The sequence below is a fragment of the Hirundo rustica genome, chromosome 3, assembly GCF_015227805.2.
Source record: "Hirundo rustica isolate bHirRus1 chromosome 3, bHirRus1.pri.v3, whole genome shotgun sequence".
In the NCBI taxonomy this organism is placed as follows: Eukaryota; Metazoa; Chordata; class Aves; order Passeriformes; family Hirundinidae; genus Hirundo; species Hirundo rustica.
Window position 1 is genome coordinate 77,620,313 of NC_053452.1, and position 17,833 is coordinate 77,638,145.

A 17,833-nucleotide genomic window follows, 5' to 3' on the forward strand; every position below is an offset into this window, starting at 1 on the left:
TGTGTTGTTTTTTGCCTCTCCTCCAGGTATGATAAAAACTACTTTTATGAAAACTTAAGGCTGGAACCACATTGAGAATAAATCAGTTTATAGGAGTTTGTTTCAAAGAATTAGAAAAGTATATTCAGGGAGCTTACTAAATGCCAAGCACTTGACAGGAAAAATATGTAGATGATTTCTACTGTAATCCTTCACAGGGTGTTTTGGCGTCAAAGAAAACCAAAAAAATTAGAGGTTCATTATTTAAGTCAGCATTAACTGTCTTTAATTTCCTAAAAAGAAACCCCTCTTTAGAGAATGGTGTGTCTAATTTCTTCTGTAGTGTTGCATTATTGTGAAAACAAAAGCAATAGCAAATGTATGTAAGGCATTTTTATGAACACTCTTCTTACGTAGAGAAGCTTTTATCCCTGTGCACTTCCTAATCTTTGTGCTGCTGCTGCTGTCGTCACAGTGAGTTCTCTTGTCCCTAATATTAATGAAAAATACATGTTATATGTGAAAGTGAATAGTATCCAGTTAATAGTTCACTGCAGAAACTTTGGTAATCTCGTGTTTAATTTCTTGCTCTCAGACACAACAGCTGTGTTTGCCTGGTGGCTCTGGTAAAAATATTTTTGTATACTTTTCCATTCGTGACTGTTTCTGACTTCACAGTCTCCCTAATAAATACAACACACCAACAAAAAGAAGAGTGTCTGTTAAGTATTTAACACTTTTTTCCTATACTTTTCTTCATTAAGAATATTTTTTCCTAAATGGAAAAAATATCTCTCTGAATGTGTATGCTCCTTAGAAAATTTTTCTTAATATCAAGCTAATTTATAAGTCTAATTCAGAGTAGGAAAGGCAACCAAGTACAAAACTTAGGTGCAATAAGAATTGGGCTCAAATATTGTATTTCTTGAGTTCAGATCCTGTCGTTGCATGTACCTGTACATTTCTATTTAGCTGGGTAGCCTTGCTGCTTGTCTTAAGGAGGATAAAGTTGCTCACATCTGTAACAAACATCAGGTTTTTTTACCCAGAGTAGTTTGATACTTTAGCCTCTTAATTTTTATGATTTGGATTAGTTACATGTGTCTCTTTTCAAGACGTCTCTGCTGCTATAATAGTATCTAGCATTTTTCCAATAAAAGTCTAACTTCAATTGTTAGTATCATCTGATATCAGTGCATACCTCAAATGTGTGTGATTTATTAGAAAAAAAGGAAGTACATGGCTGAGAAAAATAAATACTGTTAATATTTTGCAATGTATTTAGTATACATAAATGCAGAAGTTATTTCTTGTTGCAGTTGTGAAATACACTAAGGGTTTAGAGAGGCTGGAGTAAGTCTACAGCAGACTGTCTGCTGATTTCTTTTTTCTTTAACAAAAAAAATTCGGGTACTATGTATTACCATAAATATACGTGCTGGGAAAGTGTAAAAATGAGGTTTCTACTTTTCATTAAACAAGTTATAAGTATTTTTAGGAAGTAATGCCTAATGCAGGAAACTATCTGCAGAACTGCAGGCTAAGGCACCATCTCCAGAACTTAATGGCAAGAATCCCATTAACTTAATGAAAGTACCATCATGTGTTGATGTTTTGCTACTGAGGAAAGTGCTAAAGTTTTAGGTAAGTGTAAGCATATACATAAACTTGAAAATTCTATGTTGATGAAACATATTTAAATGCATGCATTATTAGAATTTTCAGAATTGTAATATTGTGCTGCTGTAAATGTATACAGAGAAATGAATATAAACAGGACCCTAAAATTCCACTGATGGTACGTCTCCTACTGGTGAGATGTATAATCTCTAGCACAGTAGTGGCTATAACTTGCATTATTCTTTCCTTGCATGTACTGAATATGATATATCATGCACTGTAGATGACTGGTGTTCATTTTACAGTGGATGGAACACAATAGATTAAACTCGTGGAGGGGTCCAGTGGTATTTGGAGGTCTGGAAGGTGACTAATGTGGTGGCCTCATGTAGCCATATGCATGTGACCAGCTGTACGTTGCCTTTTCTTTGTCTTACTGGATGTGTCCTCATAATGTGACTAAACTGCAAGTCTCCCCTTATAGTTGCTAGAGCTAATTTTTCTCAAATGACCAGGTATATGCTTTATTTCCAGTCTTTTAACATGTGCTTATTTTTCTATGGCAGTCTAAAATCCATGTGTAGGAGAGAGCAGGATGTCCTTCATCCACTTGTGATGGACCACCAAAACAAAGCTCAGGAGTTGTATGGAGCTTGTATTAATGACCTGATCCACTTGATCTGAAAAGTTAGATTGGCATGGGGCTCCAACCCTCCAAATCCCTCAGTTTCTCAGTTTACGAGCTAACATTAAATTTGGGTAGTAAAAACATTATGTTTTTAACTTCCTCAGTGTACCATCTTTTTTTTTTTTCCTACTGAACTATTATATGGGTAGAATTTGAGGTGAAGTGATGCATTTAATAAAAATGGTGCCTATTTGAATCAATCAATCTGTGTCCACAGAGGCATATAGTTGGTGTTGAGCAACTCGTTAAATCTCTAATGTAAAATATTGGAACCCTTGCTTAGCTACTGAGAAAATTCTTAAAGACTATTGACAATTGAGGCATTATGAGTAAAGTTTATTGTATTCCTAAAATTTGGGCAATTTTTGTGCCAAGTAGCTCAGCTCTGATAGTACTGGAAAAAATTGCACATTCAAAAATTTGTCTGTGGGACATGGTCTGAGTGGGCAACATGTGCCTGTGATCGCCGGCCATATTTACATGATCTCATTCAACTCATGTTATCCAGGCTTAGGTCAACTGTTTTTCTTGCTGAGGAGAGTTTGAACTTAGATCTCTTGCTTCAAATAGGGCATGTCTCTTAACCAACATGCAGTCTCTTTTAGAAGGTTTTATTAGCTACTGCTGAAACTTGTTCTTTCCATCGTGTAGCAGTTAGAACCATTCAAATGACAGATTCCAGTCCCTTAGGTTATGAGTTTTCTTTTTTATATATATTCCTATAAGTAAATATATTTATATAATATATAAAACACACAGGCATGCATATAAAATATAAACCATTTAATCTTGAATGAGTTCTAGTGTTTCCAAATGTTAACTTTTTTTTCATTAATTATTTGCATTGTGTATATATGTATGTATTTATTAGGTGAATGGTAGAACTGGAGAAAAAGTTCCACTGAATTTTTTTTTTTTTATAAGAATGATGTGTTTGTGTGTCAAAGCAAATGGAGTTGTATTGATATTTTCTCTTGTTTTTGTTAGAATGTATAGTTTTGTTTGAACATCAAGTAAGAAAATGTAGCTAGAAGGAAAAAGAATGTATAGAACATTTTTTTAAAAAAATGTAATAATTGGTATTTTGGTTTTGATTGCTACATAGAGATAGTTTTGGGATGTGACTGGAATACTTTCGAAGAGAGGGTATTCTTACTTGATTTTATTGTCTTGGATCAGGCCCATGATACAACCTCTTAGCTGAAGTCAAGCACTGAATATTGGATATTTGGTTTCTCATGTTTCAATATGTCAACTTTTTTTTTCCTTGATCGATTTCTTTACACAGTAAAGAAATTAAATAACTCCCAGATTGTGTTTTTGTTTGTTTGTTTGTTCAATTTATTGTAAAGGTTTGTTCCATATCAGTAGCTCTTCAGGAAAACATTACATTCATTACACATTAGTGTATTATAATTGTGACATTGTTCTGTGCTAATTGTGCAAGGACACATTTGTCTGTTATACAGACAAGTGGACAGCTTTCAAAGTGTGGTCAGTTTTATTGGCACTATCTAGAAAAAAAGAGTAGTGATAATGTCCTTCTAAATGATAACTAAAGGAAATAGACATTGTTTTAACTGTTAGCAAATCCCAAGGTTCCATATTGTCACCTTATTATCTCACCTATGGACATCTCAGGTAGATTTCATCTGCAGTCTGATGCTGGGAAGTGTGGAAGTATCATGTGCTTAAAATCACAAGCAGAGTTGAAAATCATGTCCCCCTGTACAGTTGGAATAGAATTTTCAATCTGTGAGCTCTGATTGTCTCTTCTCCTTACTTAACACTTATAATTAGTTGCATATCACTTAATTTTCTGATTAAAAGGCACAATTTTTTGTCTTTATTATGTGTATGCTTGTCTGTCTGCTTTGTTTATCAGTTAAAATAAGTCTCTACTTGTCCTGTTATTGAAGAAGTCTTGTCAGTGGAATTGCTAGTGAATAATACTGGTAAACAAGGGAGAGAAATAACATCTTTTTGAAACAGTTTTTCTTTTCCCTGGGCGAATACCACATAGGAGGAGACAATGACATACCTACTTTTGATCTTTTATCTTAAAGATTTTCTGTCATATTTAGAGCTAGAGTCATTGTATTGTGTATTACTGTTGTAAAAAATCATGTATCCAAGAAGATAAGATTCAGAATTCTATGACAAGTAGAGATGAATGGTTTTTAGAAAATAAAGCACAGGCTGGTAGCACAAATGATGCGCAATGTCTGAGTAAGGGATTTTATTTCTCTCCTTAATACAAGGACTAAATGAAAATGCAATACCTGTTCTCACAAAACAAACCCTGCTTTTGTAATTCCACCATTTAAAGATATTTTGTGTGTTTAAGCAGTGACAAAGGTATTCATTGTTAATTAACATTCAGCAGATAACTGACTGTCAGTTGCCAGTCAGAGTGGAGCTTGGAAGAATGTTGACATTGATTGATGGACATGTTCTGGGACTATGCACAAACAACCTGCTCAGGTCATCTGAATACATAGAAATATTACAGATCAGCTCCCCATACACAAAAAGCTCAGGCTGTCCTTCTTTCTGAAGGGAGGGTGTCCTTCCAGGTATCCTAGACTCACTTGATTTGTAAGTTAAGCCTTCACTTTCCTGCACTGTCACCAGTTAAGAAAAGTTCAGTTTAGTGTGTAAATATGGATAGTATGTCACTGTTCTGTTTTGAGCTGTTTGTGATTGAGGTGCATAAGCATTCAGCTTGAGCAATATTTTTTATGTTGCTTTTCGGAGTGCTAATATGTACTTACCTAATGGATATATACTACTGCAATATTTTCTTTAGGCAGAAGAAAATCCCCAACCCCTAATTTATATTACTTTGAAATACAGAGATGGAAGAGGTCTTTCAATCTTGACATCTGTATGGTCACTTCAGAAGTGAGTTTTAAATATCTGCAGTGAGACCACTTGCATGCATATCCTGGAATCATTAGTGTGTTTAGATTCAGTGGAATGAAGACACCCTCTTGGCACCTCACACCTCCTTTTAAAGGACCCTATAAGCAAGCTCTTGACAACTCAAGTTTGTCACATACCAGTTCCACTTACCCTAGGCTGAGTAGCCTGTGTGATGTGGGAAAAGTGAACTCCTCCTGCTTCTTGTGCGGGGCACCTGCTCGTACGATGGTGGCAGTACTTAGCTAAAGAGACAGAATATGGTGGTTTATGGGCTCTAGAGTCTTTCAGGGAGATGACACTTTCCTGTGTAAGTGATCAACGTATGGTAAGTGTCTGATTCACAGATACTTATTTCTCACCGTTTTTCTCAATTTTGATTTTTTGAATATGCTTCCAAATATATCATGATTGACTTGGATGTATTAACTAAGACACAGGGCTGCTCATTAAGGTGATTGAAAAGGAGAGCATATGGTTGGAGCCCTTTTCCTGTGATTATCCATGGGGGCAAAACTCCTGTGCTCTATTACATGACACTGTAGGTTAAAAATTGGGTCTATCTTGTCTTCCTTAAAATCCCTGTAACTTTCAGCTTTGGGAAATATTGCAGTTCCACCCACTCCAGACGGAAGAAACGTGCTGCTGGGAATCCCTTGCCAGTTTCTGTCCCTGGTAACAGTTTCTGAGGCATATTGGGGAAATCTGTTGAGAGCTGTTATAATTTCATACTTGTGTGCCAGATTTCTCTTTCCCTGTTTCTTCCAAGTACCTGCTACTGGGGTTCCTTAATGCTTTTTTGGGGCTGGCAGGGTATTCCTGCAATGAGGCAGAGCTCCCTGCTTTTACCCAGTGGAAATGGGCACCACAAACGTTTCTGCTGCAAAACTGCTTATTTTCCCTTGGGTAAAATCTTGCTTGCTTTATTCATTAAAAAAAAAAAAAAAAAAAGTCCCTTGGGACTGCTTGTGAAAGTAAGAAAAACAGGAATTGGCCCCATGTCATAACCATCTGTTATTAAGACAAAGAGCAAGGGCCCAGTCTTGCAGTCCTTGCTAAAAGCAGTTTGTTTAATAGGAATTACTGCAAATATGAAAAATGTGTGTTTTCCTCATTGCTGTGACAATATTCCCTTCCAGTAGTGAAAAAAAAAAAAAAAATTCATCATGAATCTTGGTGTAAAGTCACACAATTGCATTATTTTATATTGCGGTAGGCTGTATGCAATAAACATCTCGTTCCAAGAAATATATATATGTATTGCATTATTTTCAAAAATCACTTCAGCTACTTTCACGCATTTTTTTTCATAGTACATCTTTTTATTTTATGGCTGAATTATGACTGGGTTTTCTTTTTCTACTGTTTTTATGACTGAGGTAAACAATTTTTTAATATATTTTTTATTTTTTTATAGCATCTAGTTTGAAAATAGTGCCATTTTTTCCTTTTCCTTCAGCAGAAAATGTTTGACTTTTTACTTGATGACTCCCCTGCCCCAGACACACACACTCTCCAATCCCCTCCCTCAATTACAACTAAAAGTGTTACTAGAGACCTGAAATAATTTGTTCCATTTTGCCATTCCATGTCATGGCAGAGAGGTGGTTTTGGTGGCTCTTGCTTCTGTTCACCTGTAAGGTGAACTGCTAGGTTGGATTGCATTTTTTCCCCCCAACTTTGTGGCTTGCCCCATATTCTGTGTTTCTGCCTTCATATTTGACAGAACTATTCCATACTATTTAATACAAACCCATATCTCCATAAAGGATCAGCTTGATGTCTTCCTGCCATTTGTATTTCGATCAGTTTATCGCTAGTTCTGAGAGTTGTGCTGGTCCCTGCAAGGTAACTTGAGCCATGAGTGTTAATAGGAGCATTTAATCCATGCTCCTTCACTCCTGGCTGTAAATCTGTTAGGCGGAACACGGGTTGCTATAATCCTGTTGATTGCACTTCAGTGGCAGGCCAGTCCCCTGGCAGGCTGCAGTGCCTTTAAGGGTGGCTTTGAACAATCGGTCTGGCACAGAGCTCATGCAGCACAGCCCAGAATCTGGGAAAAAATATAAATTATGATAGGAGGCTGCGTGTTTCCATGGTGTATGCAGAAAGACAGGAATTGCTGTATTGGATCAAACAAGTGGCTTGTCAAATCCATTACTCTTTTGCCAACAAATGTCCAGTAGCAGATGTTTGGAAAAAAAATATGAAGGAACATCAGTTTTGCTTTCCTTCAACCCAAAAGCATTCTCTACAGCTCTGTTATGTCTCCTTTATATTCTTTCTCCAGTCATTTTGTCATTCAAATGTTAGAGTAATTATTTTCATTGCATGTAATAGATATGTTCCATATGAGCTCCTAGTTTATTTTGTGATTTTTCTGAAGTTTGTGTCCTCGGATTTAAATAGACTGGAAATTCTACAGATGTTTCCATTATTAACTATTCAAATTCCTTAATTTATACTTTGAACTTGACTGAAAAGGCCCTTGAGGATCTGATGTAGAAGCATGCACATTAACAACACTAAACTGATTTCTGCGCATTTAGAGATGTATGTTTTTAACAGTTTGATTGGGAAAACGAAATTCATTATTTTTAAATTGTGTGTAAGACAAATGCAGTAGAATTTTATTACAGGAACATTACAGCAACTTCTTTTTCTGTATTTATAGACACTTTGAGCCACTGAAGGGTTAACCCCCACCACCGTCCCCCCCAAGGCAAGCAGAGTATCACTTTCCTTAAAATGCCATTGGGAAACCGAGATAAGTGGTGAAGCATTTTCTGTGTTGACATGATGTTCGCCTGTCCGATTGCATCCTTCCCAACAGACAGCAGAGAAGCAATTACAAAAAAAGACATCTGTGCCAAGGTTTGGCTAGCCAGGGAGGGCAAGCTCTTGTGTTTAAGAGGTAGAGAATCCAATTGATGAAAATGTCTGGGCCTGTTAGCACCAATAAAGCTGAAGGCCACTGGGAAGCTCGGAGAGGGTCTTTTGTTGCGGAGGTAGAAAAGGGGCCAAAGCTGTGACACTTGGGAAGGAATAGGGTCAGCCAGTACGATCATCCATCTTCCTCAATGGCAGCTTTCTGTCAGTTTTTAACCCTGCTCAGCAGAGGATCTAAACCCCTATTGTTGGCAGCAGCCAATTCTCAGCCAAGTGTAAATGAAGTTAATATTCACTGACCTTATGCATAGCCAATGAAGGCCCTTGATGTCATCCTGGAAATAATGTTATCTGACACTTCAAAAAGCAGATGTTGGCAGGTTGTTTGTGTTTTTTTGCTGAGCCAGTACGCAAAGACGCATTGTTTAGGCACCTCGCATTTAAACTGATTTCCATAATAACCACAAATAGGCCTTTTTGACCTTAAATTGACATAGTTATGGTTTTAGTTTGCATGTCATTATATGCTGCTCACAAAGCCTGGCTAACCTGCACAAAGTGGTCAGGGAGAAGTAGCTTGGCTTACTTAGATAAGAAATATATGGGTCAGTGAGCAAAATTTATTTATGCTGATAAAACAGTGAGTAATTAAAATAGTTTAAATAGTTCCAAGCAGACATTTTTAGAGCAGAATGAAGAATAGCATTTTATTTTGCAACATACCTTCATGAAAGGAAATTTATAACAGAAGTAAAAAAACCCCAACAAAACGCTTTCAGAGGTACAGACAGCTTTTAATTTGAAAAGCCTATTGCAAGCAACTGTTCATGTCTTCCTTTGTCTCCAGTAATCTTTTGTCATGGTGAAACATGATTATTTTAATGTTTTAATTACAGAAAGTTAAATAATTCTTATGGGTTCCACTTTGCCAGAAATTTGTCTAAGACAGCAGCATACTGGTGATATGTTCATATTTGTGCAGTGCATTTCATCCAGACAGATCCCCAAACCTTCTGCAGGCTTCTAGGAACAGAACACACTGCATTCCTCTTGTGTAAAAGCCAGTGTCAAACATATGTTGTAACTCCAGGGTGAAACATTATGGTTCTTTTTAAAGCACAGTGCTATTTCTCAGCAGGCTGTGGTTCTGATTCGAGGAAAGTTATAAACATGTACCACACATGGGAGATGAAAAGTATTTGATTTGGTTTATTTTTCTTGCAAGTTAGCTATAATTCTGGCTCATGTGTGCTCATCTTATGCGAGATGAGCATAATAGTACATGGTAGTAAAGTGCAGATGCAGGATAAGTAGTCATTATTAATAAGAAAAATTCAGCTCTATCGACCACTGAACTTCGCACAACCATGTTTTTCCTCTCTGTGTAAAAAAACGCAGCAGCAGGTGACAAATCTAGAAAATTCTCTATTATGCCATGGTATTGGTATTAAAAATATGTTTGAATAATGATTGTAGTACAGTTAGCACCTTTCAGGCTGTGATGCATTCCTGTCCTTTTGAAAAAGAACTCAAAATAGCATGACCTTTTTTTTTTTTTTTTTTTTTTTGTCAAAGAATGAGTTAATAGTTGAACTGAGAAGGCCTGATAATCACAGTTGCTCAGGAGGCAATTATCTGACAAGCTGGCAAAGATGAGAAATACCAGAACAGATCTGCATCTAATTGAAATCACTCAAATCTGATCTTAAGATAAACAGTCCTAGTATTTTTGGAAACTGTGTTATTGATTGTGTTCTCCCCATCAGTTACGTTTGTTTGTACCTGTTAGAGAAGGGAACATGTTTCCTGTAGTAACAGATTTCCTTAAAAACTCATCAGCTAGAGATTTCTTGCTATGTCTTTGCTTGATATTAACTCACATCAGATGGGATTTAACAAAAAAAGAGAGAAATAACGTTCACTACATTCCTGTATGATATTTTAAGGAATTGATGATTGATTTTGTTTGAAGTACAGCATTGTATTTCATTAGCTTATTGTTATTTATGTGCTGTCTGTGGCACATGATGGCTCAGTCATATAGCTCAGATGATTAAAAGGCTAGTTTTAGTTTACAACTGATATTAATGGGGTATCTGATGGGACTAATTTGTCCAGATAGATGAACTCAGATCCCCCTTCCCTGCCTGCCCCAGTCCTATATTCAGTTTATTCTACAACCATTCTGAAAATACGTGAAGTTAGATGAAAATTTCTGAAATGCAGAATTACAGCCATCTATTGAACAGTGTGGAAAGGGCAATGAGCCAGAGAGCACTGAAAGCCATGAGGCACCTTAGTGGGCCTTTAACAAGCCCTAAGTCTGCTAAGCAAGCAAATTAATTTGTTTAAGACTTTACAAAGACCCATTTCTTCTGTAAGTTATATTGAGTAATAACCAGATTGAGTCACATTTTCATTTTATAACTCTGCTGTAAATCGGTTCATTTCTGGCTCAGTTTTGTTAGTCTGTCCCTTTGTCAGGCTTTATCCTATGAAAAGTGTAGAATGCCAAAAGAAACATCAAACTGACCCAATTCTGCCCTCTCCTCCAGCAGAAATGGATACTGAACTATAGAAGTTTATTTCCTATTTCTGGAAGGAGACTGTGAAAGAGAAATTTGCCTTTGTGAATTAACCCATGGACAGATTGATTCATTTCATCCTGTTGGTATTGAATATTGTTCTTATTTTAGTTGAAAGTTTGCAAAATGCTAGCTTTCCATGGGCAGGCCACTGAGGAAGTGATCCAAAAATAATATAAATTGGAAGTGTTTGGTTTAATGTACTTTTCTGTTTGCTTGTGGTTTGTTGGTTTTGGTTTTTTGTTTGTTTGTTTGTTTGTTTTGTTTTCTTAAGCAGAACAAACCAAGAAACACTTTGGGGTAAATGTCAGCAGAAGATTCATTAGGGGATAGGGAGGCAGCTAGGTGTGGGGGTGTGGGGAGGTGGTTGGGGTCTTTTCCTGCTGATGGGAACCCCCCAGCAGTGGGTCTGCTGGTGATACTGGTGCTGTGTCTGGCGGTTCTGATGAAGTAAACCTGTCAGGGAGTGTGAATCCGATGTTCTTGCTTGGGACTAGGTTGTTTTTGCTCCTGATTGATCTCAACTGTAAGAGGTGAGGTCTTCAGCAGCAGATTTTTTTGGCTATTTCTATTATTTAGGATAATACATAATTTTCACCTCTGGACTCTGGGCCTCTGCGGAAACAGTCTGTATGGATCTGAGTTCATTTATATTGCATTGTTAGCGTGGCTGTGATTTTCTTTGACAGTTACATCAGCTGGGAAGAGAAGAATGGAATTAGATATGAAAAATTGCTTTGTTCTCCAGAGTTTCTAGAAAACATCATTGAAGCTGTAGCGTGAAATCTCTAGCGCATCTGCAGATGATTTGTACTGATAAAAAATAGCCAGCAAAACTCTGTTGGAGCAAATAATATTGGAAGAAAAAAGCACAGAAAAATCAATTGTATGAGGAGATAGAATATTTCTTACTGACTCATCTTCCTTAATCAGTAGAAAAATAGATTATATGACTAATAAAGAATCACCTCAAAGAGAACAGTTAAACCACGTACCATTTTGTTGAACAGATCAAAAATAATGTAAATAACCTACCAATAGTGAAATACATGTTTTTACAACAAACAAAATATGCCATATGGGGGGAAAAAAGTCAAATGAATGGTGTAAAGTACCTGCTGTCAGAAAAAATTAAATGAATGGAATAAAGAACCTGCTGTCAGATTGAAGCCTGGGAATATATCACTGGGGAGAGGGAAGGAGAGGGTAAGGCAGTTATGAGGATCTGTGGACAGGTGAGGAGATACAGTCTAAACATAAGATCCTGGGCACGGGCTGAGCTTGAGGAGGACGGTGGTGTTTCTCAGTGGACGTGTCAAGAGGTGGATGAACCCAGATGGAAAGCAGGAGCCCTCATTGCCATGGTCGGCATTCCATCTGATGGCTCGCGTACCACCGCTGAGTGGTGTCTGGATGCCGTGCTTAGAATAACCAGCGCCTCAGCCAGCGTGGGGCGTGCTGGGGAGCTGCCATCACTGGTGACACAGCACCATACAGCCACCCTTGATCTGCTCCACCTGTTCTTTACTTAGGGCTCTGCCTCTGTTTCATAAAGTCAGTAATGCAAATGTACAGGAAAAAAGGTGAGGCCTGACCTTGCTGCTTTGAAATGACTGGGTGATTGTCTTTACCTTTCATAAGCACTAAGGTCTATTTGTTGCCTCTCTTACATTTTTTGGGGGGTTTTTTATGGTAACAGTTTTTGAAGTGCCTTTCACACACAAAGAAAAGATAATTTTTTAATAGATGAAATATCTGTTTTAATAGATGAAATATCAATGGTAAACATTGTGGAAATACCTTTCATAAGTAATAAAAAATGAAGGGCTCATTTTTAAGCGCAGCCGTATTCTTACTTAGTGGAGGAGAAAAAGGAAGAATAAGGAGGAATAAGGAAGAATAATTCTTCCTCTTCCCTGCTGCTCCTCTTTCTCAAATGGCAGAGGGTGTAACAAAAGCTAGATTTTTGTACTACCCATGCAAAAGATCTCACTATTTTATCCACATAGCAAGAGAGGCAGGAACAATATCACTTAAAAAAAAAAAAAAAGGCAATTTGAATTTGTGATCTCAGCCTGAGGTGACTGGGCTCTGTGCTTTTCATTAAGGAAAGAGGAATGTCTCTTTTCTCTGTGCACCACCTGCAAGTGCCTGCAAAACTGGAAATTAAAGATGACTTGAGGAAAAGAAGGATGGTTCTGAAGCTGAGAACATTTGTTTGTTTATTTTTTTAAACGTCTTTATCTTTAGACAGACACACAGAGCTCATGTAAATGAATTTAATTGGGTCCCCACAATATCAGGAATGTCTGAAATAAAAATTATTCTTTAATCCCTCTTTATGCATCTGTTCATTCTCTGAATGTAACTGGGTCATCTTTTCAAAATATTTTCTACAACTGGAAGGATGAGAAGCCATTTTTTCCTCAAGCTAGAGTTTAGATGGTCATTCAGAATCAATAACAGAAACAAAATCATGTCATTCTTGGCACTGGAATATAAAATAGATTACCAACTGCTTTAGAATTATGAATTTTAAAAAAAGTAAGAAATTAGAAACTTCGTATGTTCAAGCATATTTAGATTTTGAAGCCCATTTTAAAACCCTCATTTAAAACAGCTGCAGAGTTCTTTTTTATATTTGGTTGTTTGGGAATTCTTTTTCTGTTTCTATTTATTTTGATTTTATTTTCTTTTTTTAAATTTTTTTTTAAAATTTATTTATGATGAAGCAGTGTATCCTGAAGGACTAAACCAGGGATCTTAATTCAAATGGCAGGACTGTGTAGAAAGTGACAGCCTAATCATAATAAATTCAAGCAGCTTTTACCTCTATAAAATCATAATGGGCAAAGTGTCTCCAAGCCCGGGAGAATATTTATTTGTTGCATAGGTGTAAAGGAGGACATAATTTAACTTGTGGAAACACTGTTACCACTGATGAGGAATGGGGAGGAGAGAAACCTCTTGGGGGCTTTGAAAGATCCAAAGTAAAAACTGGGTTTGGATTGATGATGAATAGCAAACCCATCCTTTTTCTTGCAAACTAAGCAGATTTCCTGCAGAATTCACCAAGCAGACCATAAGCATGCATGGTTATCTCTCTCTCATGTGACTGTAGAGGCCCTTGTGGAGTGAAATCTTTGCTACAGCCTGCGTGTGTAAGATACTTTTTTACAGCCAGACTGCAAAGGACTTAGAGCTCGCAAGATCCGGCTCTTTCACAGCCTCTCTCATGCAGCACATCAGGGAGCACAGGACTTACGTTCCGATGTCTGTGTAATTAGAGTCTCCCTATGGGTAAAATTTAGGTTAAAAGTGAGGAAATAACCTTCTTCGCTGAGCAGCAGAAGGTTTCTAGTCAGGGCTCACCTGTTCCTCCGTGCTGAGGAGTGAAGGATAAAACAGGAATTGTTGGTGCAGAGCAAGCATGTCAAAGGGAATACAGGTTTTAAAGTGGTTTAAACTAAACAGGAACAAGTCTTACTCTGTTTGCATGGTTATAATCAGGAAAAACTGGCTGTGAAGACCTCAGTGGTCCTCAGCTTGCAAATCAGATGTTTAGCTGTGAGGGTCTAGTTTCTTTAACACTGAATGCTAAATGGCAATAAACTACTGGATATGCAATGCCAGCCTGATTATTTCAGGACTGTATTCCTCTCATTTTTCTACTTTGCGTGTGTTTTTTACTTCCACTGAAGTAATGCACAGTTTTCTCAGTTATACGCCCCTAGAAGTTTACAGCCTTGCTGCTGCCCATGTATGTTATGACATCTACCTTCCTGGAATGATCAGCTCCTGCTCTGCTGAATTACCTGAAATACCCCATCATTCGCCGAGTGTCTTTGCATCACTAAGAGGTAACTCTTAATCCTGTGCTAAAAAATAAAATGCAGGGATTTGGTCAAGTTATGCTGGACAATAAAATGTTTGAATTTGCCTCATTGCATGAAGCGCCTCTTGCCAGCTCTTGCAGTGCTGTCACAAACTTTATGGCTGTTTGCTGCTGTACAGTTTCAGCTCCTGCAGAAATATATTCTTGAATTTTTTCAGGGTGAGCTGTCAAGCACTTCTGATGTTTGACAAATCTTGTGTAGTTAAGGATATCAATAGGAGATAATAAGTGATAAGGGATAATAAAAAAAGAAAAATGCAAATGCTCATATTTTAAAGTCGCCAATGCAAATAAGTAGAGGTGACCCTCCTGTAGTTAACCCTTCTGTATGCATATAATTCAGTAGCCAGAGAGTTTAAAGTTTTTTGTTGAGATGTGTTTTCCAGTTATAGGCTATTTAGGGCTGTATGAAAGTCCAGAATAACCTGTTTGCTTCAAAGGAAGAAAGTAATGCCTTCTAGGCAGTATTATTTTAAGACTAAGAGAATGCCTTTCTATTTTTGTCACAAAGCTATCACCTCTGGTGCACCTGAGGCCTGAAGAGGATCATCTCAACCGAGTTAAAAATGGTTGCTCTTTTATTAATAAAACACAGCGTATTATGTTTGTGCCTGTCTTTGCTGCTTTCACAGAGGCATCTCATTTAAAGTCATTGAGAACTCATTGATGGGTTTATTCTCACCACAGCGCACTACTAACATTCAAAGGCATTAGTATCTGGCTACTGTTCATTTGCAAAAAGTTGCAGTGCTAGGTCAACAGAAATCCTACTTTTCTATGATAAATGAGAAATATTAACATATTAATAGAATTAAAATATTTTAAATATTTCTGGTGTCAGCTTTAAACAGATTTAAACTATTTTTAGTGTCAGCTTTCTGTCTTATATTTCACTTTTTTTTTCATATTCCCACAGTTCTGAGGTAGGTCCTAATTATTGTATCACATGGATAATTTTGCATTATTATTTTCAATTTGAACCAATGATTAAACATAGTTTGACAAACTTTAAAAATGATGTAGTAAAAGATAATTCTCTAATATGACCAGGAGTCTCATACTTTCCTTTGCTGCCTTAGTAAGGACAAAGAACTAACAAAATCTCACAGTACACTGGTAGAAATTCAGAACAAAACAGAACAATGTAAGTCACGGACAAACAAAATAATTTTCTGCCTATTTGTAAAAGCATCTCTTTTAATTTGGCCATTGGTACAACTAATAAGTTCCTAAAAATCACAAGCTTTGTGTGGAAAATACATTTTTTTTACAAAATATTCCAATTTTTGCATGTTTTTCTGCCACCACAGCTTATTTGCATGAGATAGGTTCATCCATGTTTCCATGAAAACGAATGGTAATCCTCCTGCTGAATTTATTTATCAAGCATTGCATAAAAACTGGATGCCATTTTCTGTTCAGCTATTCCCACTGGGTTTTCACTGGTGAAAGTTAAAAGGTGTGATTTTGGCCTTGATGATGTGAATAGCTGTGAATCTTAGTTTAATTGGACCAGGAGTTGACCCAAAATATTCTGCTTATTATCTTATATTCATTTTCATGACAGCTGTTTGTGATGTCACAAAGCAGACACATCCTGGGTAACAGACATCTAGAGGACGTACATTTCTAAGCCTGATAGACAATGATTTATTTTAAATTACGTGCAGTAAGAGAAAATAAATGGTGGAAAATCAGCAATGTTTAAAGATATTTCACACCTCGCTATTAGAAAGAGTTGATGTTTTTATTGTGTAGGAGTGAAAATGAAAAGGAAAGTTAAAACTTCTTTCTGATTTTTGGCATAGTTGTAATGACTATCTACATGCATCGCTTCCTATACTAAATTTTGATCTGAACAATGTACAGGACACTGAACGATACAGGATTACTGTTTCTATTTTGATTCCAAAAGTGTTGTCCGCTGTCGCAGGAGAAGAGAACTTCATCAGACGTGACTTGACTTCACATCTGCACAGGAGATTATCCCTTTTAAAAGAGTAGAGTTGTGAATGAAACCTTTGTCTTCAGCTTCCTTGTAATCCTGCAGTACAGTTGAGCATGTTAGCTCAGTTGGAATAATGTGTTGATTTTCTAAACCTAAAAAAAAAAAAAAAAATTAAACCATTTCCTCATTTTAGGTTCCCAGTTCTGTACTTTCTTAGATTTCACACTACCTGCTTTGGTTTTAGCAACTCTGATTTCAGTCTGTCACCTTCCCTGGCTAAATATAAAAACTGATACGCTCCTCTCCTTGAAGGAGACTATTCAAGAAATGCAGTCCCGGTGAGAGTGCTGTTTTGCAGCAGCAGGGATTCTTTTTTCCTGTCATTTTCTTAATTTGGTCTCTGTTTCAAATCTTTATCAGCACCTGTCCTTTTAAGGAAACAGATTAAAATGTCTGGGGGTAAACAGAGGATTGATTTGGTGTGAATGTACAGCTTCTGTGCTTTTACGATACGTGCAGTTATGAACAGGGATACCACATGCTTTAATGTCCTTATGGACTCTTTACTGCTTTGCTTCCTTGCCTTTGTGCATGCTGATTTTAGTTCTCCTTTCAATATATTAGGCATAAATTAAATGTGTGTGTATATATATATTTTTTTATTATTATTTTTTTTTTTTTAAGAACAAGGAGCATGGTGTATGAAATACTGCATAATGCAGTCAGGGCTGGAGAAGGGTTATCCATTAAAAAACTGTGGAGATAAAGAGGAAAATGCTAAAGTTACTTGGGTTAATAAAATGATAACAATATTCTGAAATATTACAGAATATATTGCAGTAGCTCAAATATATTGATGGCTGTCTGATTGGGTTAGAGATAAAAGCAGTAGACATGCATTTGCTCGGCTTGCTCTCATTTAATTTCATCATAGTGAGTCACATAGGCATCAAGATTTATATGTGTCTGATAAGTAGTCAGGATAGAGAGTGCTAATGATAGTTGTAATGCTTTCTAGAATTCTATTTCTTCTGACTTTGGTTGACATTGTGACTCTAAATACTACAGATTCTGTAAATTAGTAAGTGGGAAACTGAGGGGGGGACAACCCAGCTCAGAATCACACCATATTCATCAGTATTTAGTCATCCATAGGTTGATTTTTTAAATTCCCCCTTCCTCCCATGTCTGGACAGCAGAATGCGTGGTGCTTCTCAGGGAATATTTATCAGATTGGAGTGTGCACTTATTGGAAGAAATTCAGGGAAAGTAAGTAGTAAAACATGCTGAAGTCTTTTTGGGTTTTT

At 36.8% G+C, this 17,833-nt stretch overlaps 1 protein-coding gene across 10 annotated transcripts in view; it reads left to right on the top strand.

Moving 5' to 3' along the window:
- The window catches only part of EPHA7 (EPH receptor A7), a 166,963-nt gene that overhangs the window by 16,589 nt on the left and 132,541 nt on the right, over positions 1 to 17,833 (top strand). The window contains exon 4 of one of the 10 annotated variants that reach the window (XM_040057608.1): positions 27 to 749. The exons of the other annotated variants lie outside the window; for them this stretch is intronic. Within the exon in view, the coding sequence (XP_039913542.1) occupies positions 27 to 58 (32 nt within the window). The 3' untranslated portion in view covers positions 59 to 749. Of the gene's footprint in view, positions 1 to 26; positions 750 to 17,833 lie in introns of those variants that run through there. 10 annotated transcript variants of the gene reach the window in all.